General features: G+C 40.2%; 1 protein-coding gene across 2 annotated transcripts in view; it reads right to left on the reverse strand.

Moving 5' to 3' along the window:
• Positions 1-10175: 10175 nt before the first annotated feature.
• Positions 10176-14592, reverse strand: part of cgnl1 (cingulin-like 1) — a 33273-nt gene continuing 28856 nt past the window's right edge. For both annotated transcript variants that reach the window (XM_005741637.1, XM_005741638.1), the window contains exons 15-19: positions 12562-12645; positions 12246-12370; positions 11822-11930; positions 11481-11644; positions 10176-10851 (exon numbers count right to left, since the gene is read on the reverse strand). In XM_005741637.1, coding sequence (XP_005741694.1) covers positions 10701-10851; positions 11481-11644; positions 11822-11930; positions 12246-12370; positions 12562-12645 — 633 coding nt within the window. In that variant the 3' untranslated portion in view covers positions 10176-10700. The remainder of the gene's footprint in view (positions 10852-11480; positions 11645-11821; positions 11931-12245; positions 12371-12561; positions 12646-14592) is intronic.

Consider the following 14592-nt stretch of genomic DNA (forward strand, 5'->3'; position numbering starts at 1 on the left):
CTGTATCGAGTTTCCCGCTTTAGTCATTGTTACTTTCTTCCTGTTTTACTTTGCTACTTAGTTGTCCTCTGTCTTGTGTTCAGTCTTACTTCCTCCTCTGTGATTGTGCTGATTGTGTCCACCTGTGTCTTGTTTCCTCCCAGCTGTGTCTCTGGTCAGTGTGTGAGTATAAATAACGCTGTCCTACCTTTGTCCTCTGTTACAGTGTTTGCTTACCCTTAGCACGCTTCCTTCTGTCCCCCCTGCTGGATTTAGATGAATTTGTTTATGGACTTTGTTATTTGAATTTTATGCACCAATGAAGGGGCGCTTTTTGTTTGTTTCACCTGCGTCACCTCAGTCTTCTGAACAAACCATACTTGTTCTGTTTTCAATCGTACAGTCATAAGCTTTAAGATTTAACGTGCTGACTGAGGCCTGTAGAGTCTGAGATGTAGTTTTTTTCCTTTTTTTCATTACATGATCTGACCTGGGGTTGAATTTGCTGGGAAGATTGTGGCATTGTGTTAACAAACAGCTGAATGATACAGACCAGTAAACCAACAGAACTTGTGCTTTTATAGAGGTGCTGATTGTCACTTAATCGAGTGCTTTTCATTAGCAGCACCTGGCTGCTACTCATCCTCCTAATGAAAACAGCGATGGTGTTGCTTTTCCACATGACTGTGAATGCCAACCAGCCAACAGAGGAGGTGCTACACTAGATCAATTATTGATATCGTGAGAGGGATGAAAAGAAAGACCGCACTGCAAACATGATTTTTTAATGTTCTTCCTCACCACTCCATGTTTTACTTGGTTTTACACTGACATAATATGCGCTCTGCTTATGATTATTCATGCTGACAATTATCTTTGAGGACCAGAAGCACAGTCTTCTGCACAGCCAGATCACATTCCTCCTTTGAATGGCTGCAGTCACTCCCTTTCAATAGAAACTAGAGACAAAGTCTCTGAAGAATGAGGAATCAAGTTTAAAGACTCAAGTTGCCTGGCGAGAGCTCGTTCAGCTGCACGTGGTGCTTCATCAAAGCTTTGCTGTTAGCTCACGTCAATAAATATGATGAGAAAAGCTCGCAGAATAATACGAGATGCATTTCTACTGGACTCTGTGGTTAATCGTTAACCAGACATCAAACAAATGGTGTTTCTGCAATCAGTAAGGCAGCCACTCTGTCCAAGTCCAATGTCATCTGGAAGTTCTCTCTCATAATGATATTCACCTCCCGTCACAATCACAAAGTCACTCTCTGGATTAAATCCACAGTACTGGTGTCACAACATCAACCAGATTTACAGGACGAAAAAGTTTCTAAAAATACTTTCTACATAAAGAAGCAACATGAGTACATTTATAAGCAGAAAACAGAGTAATAATTCATACATGACAAATAGCAAAATAGAGTAAACAGTGTTGTTAATACTGTTAGTAAACAAAGAACACTAAATAGCGATTTTAATTCATCTTTAGCGATGCTATTAGTTATGTCATAATATTGTGACATAAACAATAACATTCTTCTTCTTAACTAATTCAAGGTCACAGACAGGTTGGAGTCTGTCGCAGGTGTCATAGGGCAAGACGTGGGGTACACCCTGCACCAGGGGTGGGCAACTCCAGGCCTCGAGGGCCGGTGTCCCTGCAGGTTTTAGATGTGTCCTTGAACCAACACAGCTGATTTAAATGGCTAAATTAGCTCCTCAACATGTCCTGAAGTTCTCCAGAGGCCTGGTAACGAACTAATCATGTGATTCAGGTGTGTTGACCCAAGGTGAGATCTAAAACCTGCAGGGACACCGGCCCTCGGGGCCTGGAATTGCCCACCCCTGCCCTGCACCCTGGACAGATCACCAGTCTATCAAAGAGTAAACACAAAGAGAGAGAGAGACACAACCTCATATTCATACCTGCAGCCAACTTAGACTCACCTGCTCCACACAACAGACCCACACTGTGGGTAGATTTAAAGAGACTGTGAAGCAACAGTGCTGACCAGTAGACCACTATACCATCCGTTAGTGTGTTTTTATTAATCATTCACAAATGTTACGTAAGTGTGAGTCTGTCCTCCTATCCAGAGCATCAAATACTACCTTTTAGTCAAACCAACTGACAAGCCAGCGATATGGAGAAGGTGTGTTTCAGCAGTGGTCCTATAAACCACCACATGCTGCATTAATGAGAACAAACTCATACTTTAATCACTAATCATGATCCTTGTCCTGCTCAAACAGGTTTTGGAAAAAACTCTCACGTTGTCAACTGAAGGTGGGAGCACTGACAAGTGAAAAGAAAAATAAACAGTGAGTGAAGCAGGCCACAGCCTGCAGCCACCAGCTACACAGTCTTTTATTTATGACGCCACCACCCGATCTTCCCATTTCACGCTCTTTAAAGCAAATGGAAATGGAAATTTTAACTTTATAATAAGTATGATTGAGTTTTTAATGATTAGTAATAAGTGCATAAGGATGTTTTAGGAATGTAAAAAATATTAGCTGGAGTTTTACTTCTACCCAAAGGAAATATGGTTAAACTGGTATGTACAGGTTACAGATTAAGATTATTCAACTGATACTACCGTAGCAAGAGCACACAGAGAGCACAACTCCCTGCGGAGGGCAACAGCTGTACTAAAACTTTGTAGTTTAGTCTCTGTCCCGAATATTGTAGTGAGGTTTGGAGATGACACATAAAAAAACTGTGGGTAATATACAGTTTTACTGATTTCAAATTTACTGTGACTTTGACCCAATTTTCACCAAAATGAAATCAGCTCAAGCTGTATCTGGTTTAAACTGTCACACAAAATTTGTGGCTGGAAAAGCAAGTTTTTGCTCAGGAAACTTTTACTTTTTCCGGTCGAAGGCAGAAGATCGTGGTTTTGAAGACACCAGCCAGGTGGGGCCTGTTTCTGTGCAGACTTTGCTTGTTCTCTCTGAGTACTCTAAATACTCGGGCGTCCTCCTATCGTTAACAGCTACAGGCTCCAGCCCCTCTGTAATAAACACGAGGAAATGAATGAGTGATGATGGCGGTAATTGTCAGATTTGATCAGTAATGACTACTTCTGTAAACTCCTGATCACACAGTAATGACTCAACATTAACAAAATGCTAATGTCATGTATAATACTACTACAATCCAAGCTGTTAGAATGTATTTTCTTCGACACTTTAAGTACATTTAAAAACAAACTGCATACTTGCATTTATTTATTTCCACTGCAGTAGTTTTACGTAGAGGAATGTGTATTGCTGTTGTGACTTAATTAAAGTATCTGAGCACATTCGCCACCACTAGAAGACAATGATAATTAGAGGTTCACATTAAACACAGTAATAAGGAGACTATTGTTTGCTGTTGCGTGCAGATTACAGGTGTTTGATCTTTTTGGTGTGTGGGACTGGCTGTTTGTGTGGGATTTAGCTGTTGAAACCGACAACAGTAGTTGGTGACTTCTCAGCATCCCTGCAGCAGTGAATTTCAGCTTTTCAGCATGATCCCTGGTTTTGGCCCCAAAAGTTTGATCCCATAGAGTTTTGTGCATTTAGTGTAATATTCTGTCTTTAGTTCCTACTTCACGATTATTCCAGCGATGAGTTTCATCGAGATTTGGTTCATGTCTTGATTTTGATCCGACATCTCTTTTTTCATGTTTAATGTGAGTCTTCTAGTCTCTATGTTTAGCATATGTTCTTACCTAGCTTTCCTTTCCTGGCCATGTTTTCCTTGCATCCCCGATTGTTGCCATTTGTTTTATGTTGTTCTGAGCTTTGTTCCCTACCTCTCTGTGTATAAACGGTCCTGCTGTATGATCAACCCTTTATGTACAAATAGTCCTGATGTCAAATAAATAACTGTGTATAAATAGCCCTGTCTTCCATCTTGTGTCAGTTTGACCATGGATCTCGTCCTGTATCGAGTCCTCAGTCCCACACTTCATCATCCCCTGACAGCTGCAGCAGCAACTTTACAACTGTTGACGGACAAATGCTGCATCTGTGATGAAATGACATGGTTTCACAACGCCATGATGTTTTTAGAAATGTGAAGCAAGCAGGTGTTGCTGTTGGAGTTCAGTCACCCAGCATTAATGAACTTTAGGCCACTGCTTTTGAGGTAATCATATTTCCATTTCATGTCACTTCCTAGCAAAAAATGTACTTTTAACTCCAGGAGAGTAATCAGACAGCCAGTGCACGAAATACTTCACATTTGCTAAACTTCGAACACTGAAATTTGCAAAGTAATGCACAGGTTTTATTAATAAAAACTCACATTCACTGATAATGCTGGTGTGCTAATGTGATGTCACCTGATTTCGCATGACCTGGAATGGAGTTTAAGCTGTTTTTGTTTTACAAAGTAATATATATGTATACTGAGAGATTAGTACAATGTTGAGCCTTGATAACTGTTCCTGAGGCGGCCATCTAACCTGTTGGGCGTTTATTCTTTCAGATGGAAAACAAACAAAACACTCCTGTTGTGACACAGCGTTAGATGTTTTCCCAGCCTCTGTGCCGTAAATAAAGGACAAGACATTTACAACTGTCCTTTGAGGCTTTAGCCTTTATAGCCGGCCAACAAGTTTTGATAACCCACCTATTCATTGATCTAATGTCAAGAATCAATTATCTTGTTTATAGTTCTGTGACTGACTCCACTTGATAATGATGATTGATGATGATGTGATCGTTTAATAATTAGATAGAAAACAAACAGAGAAAACTAATCTGACACCAATCTGGTGATCTCATATATATCTCAGACTACTGTTAATGAAATATTACATCATTACACAGTGAGAAGTAACTCTGTGCACTTACTGGGGTAGTTTTGAGGTATTTTGAGGTATTTTGAGGTATGGGTACATTTTAGATTAGGGGTTTCTATGTGAAACAAATGATGACATTCACATCCGTGTACAAAATAGCTCTACACTGGTGTGACACAATGTTCAGTAATAACAGGTAATAGCGCAATATGTATTATCAAATTATGTACAATTAATAATAATCTAATACCCTCAAAGCTCCTGTCAGCAGGAGCTTTGAGGGTATTAGATTATATTATTTTGAGGCTGCAGGTAAAGAGTGTGAATAGTTCCTTCACTGTAGGCAGTGCTGGAAACACCCTGAGACCCTGAGAGCAGGTTTGTCCTGCTGCACTGTAACATTCAGCGCCTGAGGCATCCACAGGATGTTTGTTTAGTGTCTCTGAGTGATGTTACTGCTGCTGATCAACACAGAAAAAACACAATACAACTCTGTGGGTGTTGGTTTAAAAATACACATTGAATTAGTCACAATAATTTAAAGTGACGTATTATTCTCTTCCTTCTTGCTTCCCTGTTGCTAACACATATCTAATCAGCCAATCACATGGCAGCAATTCAGTGCATTTGGACATATAGTATCAGAATGTGGATAAAAAGGTGATTTAAGTGACTTTGAACGTGCTGTAGTTGTTTGTGCCAGATGGGCTGGTATGAATATTTCACAAACTGCTGATCTTCCGGGATTTTCCCACACAGCCATCTCAACAGTTTCCAGAGAATCTTGATGAAAACAGAAAATATCCAATGAGTTTCAGTTCTCTGGCTTGTTGATGTCAGAGGTCAGAGCAGCCAGACTGCTCTGAGCTGATAGGAATTCAGCAGTAACTCAAATACAACAAAGGTATGCAGAAGAGCACCTCTGCATCAATACACCAAATCTTCAAGCAGAAGACCACACCATGTACCTGTCAACTAGGAATGATAAACTGAGGCTTCAATTAACACGTGTTCATCAGCATTGGGCAATAGCAGACTGAAAAAATGTTTCCTGGTCTGACGAGTTTCAATTTTGAGAGATGAGTTTCATATGCTACAACATTCAGATGGTATGGTCAGAATTTTGAGTAAACAACATGACACCCTGCCTTGTATCAACAGTTCTGGTGTAAGAGTGCGGGATATTGTCTTGGCTCACTTTAATGGAGCATCATGTAAACACCACAGCCTGCCTGAGAATGGTTGCTGACCATCTCCATCCCTTTATGACCACAGTGTACTCTTCTTCTGGTGGCAACACCCAGCACGATAACACACCATGTCACAAAGTTCAAATCACCTCAAACTGAGTTCTTGAACATGACAAAGAGTTCCCTGTACTTAAATGGCCTGGACCAGTGACTCTATGCCAAGGAGAATTACAGCAGTCCTGAAGGCAAAGGGGAACAAGTGAGGTGTACCCAATAAAGTGGCTGGCATATTAGACATAACCAAAAATACTCACCAAATCTGAAACACACGTTTCTTGGACTGAGTGTGCAACATAGAAGTCACAACATTAGCCAGGTAACCTATTAAAAACGTTCCACACTGGAGAGGTGCAGTTTAATGACGCCGAGAGGTCACTTGTTAATCAACATGACCACGCCTGTAGCCCTGCAGGTGGATGAGCTACAAAGAAAATCACTCACATGCTTTTGATGTTTGGGTTTCTCTACATTGCAGCTCTAGCGGCACCTCTAGCGGCAGCTAGAGTAACTGCAGTTTTTCATACAGAATATCTATATGCAGCAAATAAGTGCAATTTCTCATAAACCCTGGATATTAATAATCAAGTTGAAAGCAATAAATTAGAAATAAAGAAATAAATCAGCATAAGCGAGCATACAAGCGGAAAAAGTGATGGAGCAGAGAAGCAGGAATCCCATTTAATTCCTATTCACCACTAAATTTTTCTCATATTTAGTTAATCTGGTTGAATTTTAGGTAACTGCATTGGTTTTGCTCCTAACCAAAACCTTATCAGGAAAAAGTGAAATATGAACTCTGCTATATTTTCCACCTCTAGGGGGCAGCATGGCACTGTGACAGTTCTGGGTCCAGCTTTCTGTCAGACTTGTAAAACTTGAAAGTGAAGCCGTGAAACGGTGAGCTCCGTGTGAAATAGATTGCCTTCTCAAAATTTATAGCTTCGTGTCACAAAACAGCCACAGTTCACCTCCAGGACATCCCTCTGTGCCTGCTGCCTGCTCTGCAGCCGCTCCTGCTGAAACCAGTGAAGCACATGAAGGAATCCCAGGAATGATCACCTTGTTAGGCATACACAACTTTCCCCCCTAAGCCTTGCAGCCTGCGGGCCCTATTAGTTTACTGCTTGGCTTAACACAGGAGAGAGAGATAATACTGTGGCACTTGAGGAGGTTGATTTGTTTGTCCCACAAAGAAAAGCAGCAAACTAAGGTCGTGCCCTGCCAACAATAGCCAGTCAGCCAACGACGATAAGAAAGCTCCATCTATTCAACTCCTTTTAGTGCTGTGGTCAGCCCCAAGTGGCAAGAAAGTTTTCAATCTGAGTCCTCTACAAAATAAAAGCACTAAAAAAGAGATTAAAGAAGGTTTAATGTGAGTTTTAAACAAGAAAAAAACACATTTAAATGTCAAAATGAGAACAGTTCTCTGCATAATGTTTGAATAAAATAAAATACAATAAAAATGAAATAAAATAAAGAGGACTTTTAGCTCTGTGCTCCTGCTCCGTGCCAGGACTCTTTTTTTATTACCCCAGAGACTGAAGGAGGTCAAACCTGTGCTCTGAAACTTGATCTGGGCCAAACATGGGCTGCATTTGCTTCATACATTCCAGCAGGAAAAATATTGACCCGCTGAGAACGAAATTAAAGATAGAACCTCTGTTGACACAGCTGCTTTGACCCTGCACAGATTTTACCCGAGCACGAGGGAAGTCGGCGGCGATCATTACACAGCAGACTGATCAAATCGTCTCAGCCTCATCCAGGGGTTTCAGCGCATTTACTCAAATACTGCAGGACATGCAGTCGGTGGTTTGATTTACTCGACTGTTCATATTTTCCTTTTTTAATTATATATTTTAACATGACAGACAAACAGATGACTTTATCTGATTGCTCAGGTTGCTTGCATCTTGCATCATGCAAAACTCCTTCAGGTAGTTTTCTTTTTCACAAGGTTCATGATTATTTTTCTTTTGTTGTTTTACAGCTGTCATTCATGTCTAGAGTTCTTTTGATACAAGGTGATTTATGCCAGGGCATAGTCGGTAAAAATTCAGGTCATCAAAATATTCTGAAGAAGATCCTCCTGAGTATTTCTCATAGATCAGTGCTCTGTGCAGTCCAGGGGGAATTAAGAGGGTAAGTAGCAGCCAGGTGCTGATCATCAAATGCAGTGATTAACTGATCATCAGCCAGTGTGAGCACCTCTATAAAAACAGATGTTTTGGCAGCTTGTTGGCCTGGAGCTTTCAGAAGTGGGTTAATACAATGCCCTGGAGAAAAGATGTTGGCAATGATCTTAAAGAAGCAAATGTTGCTGACCGTAAATCTGGGAAATGGAGGGCATTTCTAAAGAATTTGAAGTCTATCATCCTACACGGACAAGAATTATGCACAAATGGAAAACATTCAAGACATTTGCCAAAACTACAAAAAAAGAGTTGCATATCAGACTCTATGCATCTCAGTTAGCATATTAAATGTTAAAGTTTACAACTGTAGAATTGGAAAAAGATGGCTTGTTTGGAACGGTTGCTTGGAGAAAGCCTCTTCTCTTAAAAAGAACATAGCACAGCTTATGTTTGCAAAGTTAAATTTGAACAAACCAGAAAACCTCTGGACAGATGAGACCAAAGAGAAACTAAACACAGTATATCAGCACAAACACCTCAATAATAGCCATCAAGCACGGTGGTGGAAGGGATGATTTGGACTCGTTTTGTAGTCATGGGACCTGGACACCGTACAGTCAGAGCGGACCATGAGCTCCATGTGAGGCCATCTGTCCAGCAGACAAAGCCTGACTGAAATCAGGTCATGCAACAGGACAATGATCCCAAGAACACCAGAAGATCTACAAGAGAATGGTTAAAACAGAATGAAGGTGCTGCCAAAACCTTCCTATTCTTAGAAACGCATTTATTCTGGAGTATTAAATGCTCCTCTTCTCAAACATTTTACAGTGTAGATATCATTTATGGATGCAATTTGCACTACTTGCTTGCATTGTGTTATCACTGTTGTACATGTAAATTTTTTCACCCCACAGTATCAGGCCCTTACTAAGCGCATGTGGCACTTTATTGTAAACTGCACAGTTTTTTATTCTTTTCCTTCAGCTAGTATCTAAAATGGGGTTTTTTTTTAAGCTTCATTGTGCAAGATGACAGTATACTTTTTAAACAAACAGGGCAAGTTTCTGTGTGAAATATAAAACCTAGAAACATTCACCACCACAGCTATGGCACAGTGAAGACCAGCCCAATTTTCATATCTGAACCCTCGAGTGCACTTAAAACTTCTCCCCCTCCTTTCAGTCTAACTAGAAACTTAAACTTAAAAAGAACATGATGCACAAAATATTCTTTAAAAAAAAATGTCTAAAAGAAAAAGTCTTGAGAGGAATAGTTGTCAGGAGGTCTGCACCAAGCAAAAAACAGGTGAGAGTAACTGAAATGAAGTTTATTTTAGCCTCAGCAGGATTTAAGTGTACAGAGAGGTAGTGGCAGGAATTTGTCTCGCTCATCCACTCTCCAACTCACAGAGTGCAAATCATCACAGTGCAGCAAAACATTGATTGTCAGTTTATCTGAAGAAATTCCCTGATTTGGTCCAAGGAGGACCCATAAGGTCCTCACGTGGTCCTTACAGGCACTGCTGATGTACACAGCGGGTACAGCTCATCACAGACAGGTAAGAGTTTAAACATGTTTTAAATCAAAGCGTTTCCAGTATAAAACAGCTTTAATGTGTGCAGCTTTGTTCGGAGATGCTAGAAAAATCATGTTAAGACAGAAAAGCATCTTCCAGAAGATGTGTGAGTAACACTGTGATGTCACTAATATCAAACGAAACCTGCATGATGAATGGTGATTACAAACTTGTCATTTTACTGCTCATTAGATTATATAAAACTGTATAAAAATGAATGTGTACAAAGTCCCTCATTTACTGTTCCCTAAAAAACAAAAAAAACAAAAACACAAACACAAAACCTCTTACTGAGAGGAGATTTTGTATTTATAGCTACAAATAACTTAAAAAAAACATCCTGGCACATTTCACTTCATATACCCTTGATTTCCAATCATTAAAATAAAAAAAAAATAAAAATAAAAAAAAAGGGAAATATTTTGCATTTAACTCAATGATAAAAAATAAAATGTATATTCAGATACTGTGTGTAAATGTGACCTATTAGATTAAAAAGGAAGGGGTCAAAACTGGATATCGGTTACAAAGACATTACAGGTTTCATTTGTTTACAATGCATTCAATGCTGGAATAATCATTGACAAGCATGTTTAACCCATTAAAGGAAGATCCACTCAGAATAGAAAGAAAAATGTTGGAAGATGGGGCTTAACGCAGGAATATAAAATGAACATTTTAAAACCGTATTTACAAAAATTTTCACTGGACAGGACAAAACATCATTGCCTTTGTGATTTCACCAATTAATCAAAGAGCTGCTCTAATAATACTGAGTGAATTCATGGACGTTGAAGCTGCTGAAGTGAGGATTTTATTTATCTCACCTAGCTGGAAAGTCTTAATATTCACACAGATAGCTCAGTGTTTACAGGAGCACATGGCACAGCTCTCCAGCCGTTTGGTGTGACAGTGTTGCACATAAAGCAGCTTTACTTCCAGCCTCAGAGTTTGTTTATAAAGAGAAGGTTGATAAGAGGTTGTCCTGACTCAAAGAGCGCTTGTACCCCGAGGAAGAGCTGAAGTACGTCTCCCCGTCGGTGCTGATGTCATCGTCTTCGTCGTCATCCAGATTGCTGAGCAGCGAAGCAGGCGAGTTCTTGCGTCTGAACAAACAAAAACAAACAAAACTATTAAGAGTGTTCTTGTTATAATGTGTGTGTTCTTTGACATTACTAGAGCAGCTCTGCATTATCTGCAAGCCCTAAATCCATCCTGAGTGTGAGCTCCTCCTCCTTGCACCTCATAAACTAAAGGTTTGAACAGGGACAAGGTGGAGCTTCTGTGAGATTATTACATTATGCATCTCTGTGTGACATCATAAAGATCTGAGAGCAGAAAAAACTGCCTGAAACACACCTCTGACTTGTACAAACACAAACTTCATTTTTAACAGGAGTGTTCACCATTGTTACTGTAGGTCTTTAAAAAATAAGCAAACGTAACCCGACCATCTACAAATTAAATTCCTACATCAGATTTTAATTTCTGACTTTCTAAGACCCTTCAATGACCTGCAGGAGGACACCAACTTAACTCAAGTGGCATAATTATTTAATTAGTAACTGTAATCTAATTCATTTCAGATACAATAATGGTAAATTGTCTGATATTTATGTAGAGCGTGTGCAGTCTAAGTATTTTAAGCACTCTACTCTTGCCCAAAGGCACGTCAACATGCAGGAAGGAGCCCAAAAAGACCTCCAAGCTCAGCCTCCTGAGTTTGTGCTTTTACCTCAACTCGCTTCGCAGAGCTTTGAGCTGACTCTGGAGCTGCTCGTTGGCCTCCTGCTGCTCATCGAAGTCTCTCTGCAGCTTCTTCTTGCTGTGCTCAAGTCGGTCTATCTCCTCCTCGGCCTCGTCCATCTGTCTCTTCAGTGCCTTCAGACGCAGATTTAACTTCACGAGGGGGGAAAAGAAAAACATGTCTAGAGTTAAAAGAGTTCTACTAAGATCAAATTGTATTTTCTTTTTTTTTTATTTGCCTGATAAATTATTAGTCTTGACATTTGTCTAAGTCAGAGCAAAGAGAGTTTAATGACTGTTAGAGTGGGCATGAAGGTAAGGGTTACATACTTGGTCCTTTTGATCTTGCATTGATTGCTGTTCTTCCTCAACTTGCATCATCATCTCTTTTACCTTCCTCTCCAGCCTGCGGTTCACCAGCTGCATGTTAGCGCGCTCCCTGAAACACAGGCGATGCATCACTAAACATAAACATGAGCTAATAATTCAGACCAGCGTACATTTTATGACGCAAAGACCTACAAGCTGATCAAATTCTTTAATATGTTTGATCACACAGAGTCCGACGATCTCCCAGTGCAAACTAAACTATACATTTAGATAAGCTCCAACTTTCTGACTCTGTGTCCTAAATCCATGTGTTCAGGTATAAATTTTCATCTGAAGCTTTAAACTAAACTCTCACCGTTTCCTCTTACATCACCTCAACCACAGCACCCCTCAGCTCTATTCCCAGTTGGAGTTCCCATCTCACCTCTCCTCCGCCTCCAGCCTCTCCTCCAGCTCATGTATGCGTTCCTCCAGCTGAGGTACCTGGCCCTCTCTGTTGGACTTCTGGGAGCCTTCTATATGACTCACTCTGGCCTTCAGATCCTTATTCTAGAGAGGGCAGGGAGAGAAAACCACTGATGTGTTTGACAAATGTATGTTTATACCATAATCATGTCTGTGTACAGATAATAAAATGATGGAAATGGACAAATCAAATGAATGTGATGAAAAGACAAATGAAATGAGTGTGCGTTTTGGACTGAGTCTGTAGCTGTTATCCTCCAGACAGGAGTGTGTACCTGTCTCTCCAGAGCAATCTTGTCACACTCCAGGTCCTGTCTGCTAGCCCTCTCCTGCAGGAGTTCATTCCTCATCTGCTCCACCTGTCAAGCCGAGTCCAGACACTGTCATCGCTACAGTCCCACACAGTCTGACAATAGTTATGATCAGACACTGACTCACAGCAGAAACCCACGTAACACCCACTGAGCCAAAATGCTAAACAATAGAAAAGTTAATGCTGTGTGAGCTCTGCTTAATTGGTGAGCAGGATTTCCTTGCTTGACTGCATTCCACCCTTTTATTGTGATGCCAAACTGTCAGAGACACAAGGTTGTAGTACAAAAAAGAGACAAACCAAAAACCCCACAGGTAGCTGACAGTAGTTTCTATGACGCAAGAGTCAAAACGTCCTGTATTCATAGAAACACAGAATGGCCTCTGTTTCATCTGAAATATCATCAAATCCCCTGATATTACTGACCGATAAAGGCATATTTTTTGCTTTGCAATAAGCTCCACTGCATTCACACCTTCTCGTTATCAGACACTTTCACTCAATCCAACAGACCTGCTACTCTTCATTGTGATCTGGTGATCTTCGAATAAAGCAGAGTTTCTGTTTAAAGGATTGTCTGATTTCCAGGTGCCTCTTCAGCTTGCTTGGCAACTTGTTGCTCTAACCTGACATCGAGCATTAGTTTCTTCTGTCAGTTTGTTTTCCTTTAAGAGGTGTTGTGTGGGTTACTCTACAACTTGGTGATAAGTTTCACATCATCAAAAATTGCATCTTCCTCTCTAACTCTGATGTGTGCCATTATGGTAAATTTATACGTCACTCATTTTTAGTGCAGCTCAACTAATATTTGGCTGCCACAAATCCCATGGCACACCTGGGCTCCCCTTGAGCCAAACCCACGTCATCTGAGATACACTGCTGTAAAGAATATGTCTGTGTGGGCTTTCAGATAGTACAGAAGGTATTAGTGTTTAACAAGTTGATAAGCGAGGATTAACTTAAATATAAAAGCCAAAAGCAACAGCAAGGCAACTTAACTTACGGAAAACAACAGCAAAAGGAAACATTGATCCTGGATTTGTCCCCTGGAGACAAAATCCCCCTCCAACACTTATTTTAACCATTCGAACAAAGTAGTTTTGTTTGTATCGAGAATTTTAGTAATATAGCCAAGGGTTGAGATGCTGGACACAGATTCACCATTTCAACCATGTTCAGTTTTTATGCTAAGCTAAAGCCCCTTTCAAACCTGCCAGCTTTAAATCAGCATTATGGTAACTTTTTGGTAAAAGTTGTTACCTGAACCTTATTCGGGTGGACCTAGAAACATTTTAACTGCAGGCAGACAAAAATGACAAATAGCTGCACACAAAATTAGGACTGTTCACATCTCTTATGTATCTTTGTGAGTTGCTCAGCTCACCAGAGAATGCCCTAAACAGCAATAACACACACATAATGATGTTTTATCTCATCAGCTGTTCCTAATTTGCAATAAGATTAAAACATTTGTCTATGATGCATTTTTCGTGTTCCCAATCGAGTAGAGCGATCTCACTTTCTGAGCCTCAGGGGCGGGGCAGCTGCAGCACACACACTCACACACTCTTGTGATGATGGGATCACAAGGAGTAAGAGATTTAAACAAATAAATGTGTCGTTTTCACTTAATTCAGCAGGGTGTATGATGCCAACCGTTGTTGCTAAAAATGCAGGTAAATGCTTGTATGGCAAATATCACTATTACTGTGGCACTCTCGCCATTGTTGTAACTATGTGTGAATAAACCTTTAACAAACATTAACATAAATGTCTGACTTGCAGAAGGTTGTTAAGAGGTTAGCAAAGACAGAGGTCTGCAAGTCATGCACCCTTTATGTGGAAAGGCCTTTTTTAAAAAAAAAAAAATTTCATAAGTTATGAATCCTGTGTAAATCCATCAAACTCAATCCACAAAAGCACTAATGGTACCTCAGAGAACACAGTACTGGGTGTGAGACTTTAGAACATCTGACTGAGAGTTAAAGTAAGA

The sequence above is a fragment of the Pundamilia nyererei genome, unplaced genomic scaffold (assembly GCF_000239375.1).
Source record: "Pundamilia nyererei isolate P.nyererei 1_Seehausen unplaced genomic scaffold, PunNye1.0 scaffold00112, whole genome shotgun sequence".
In the NCBI taxonomy this organism is placed as follows: domain Eukaryota; kingdom Metazoa; phylum Chordata; class Actinopteri; order Cichliformes; family Cichlidae; genus Pundamilia; species Pundamilia nyererei.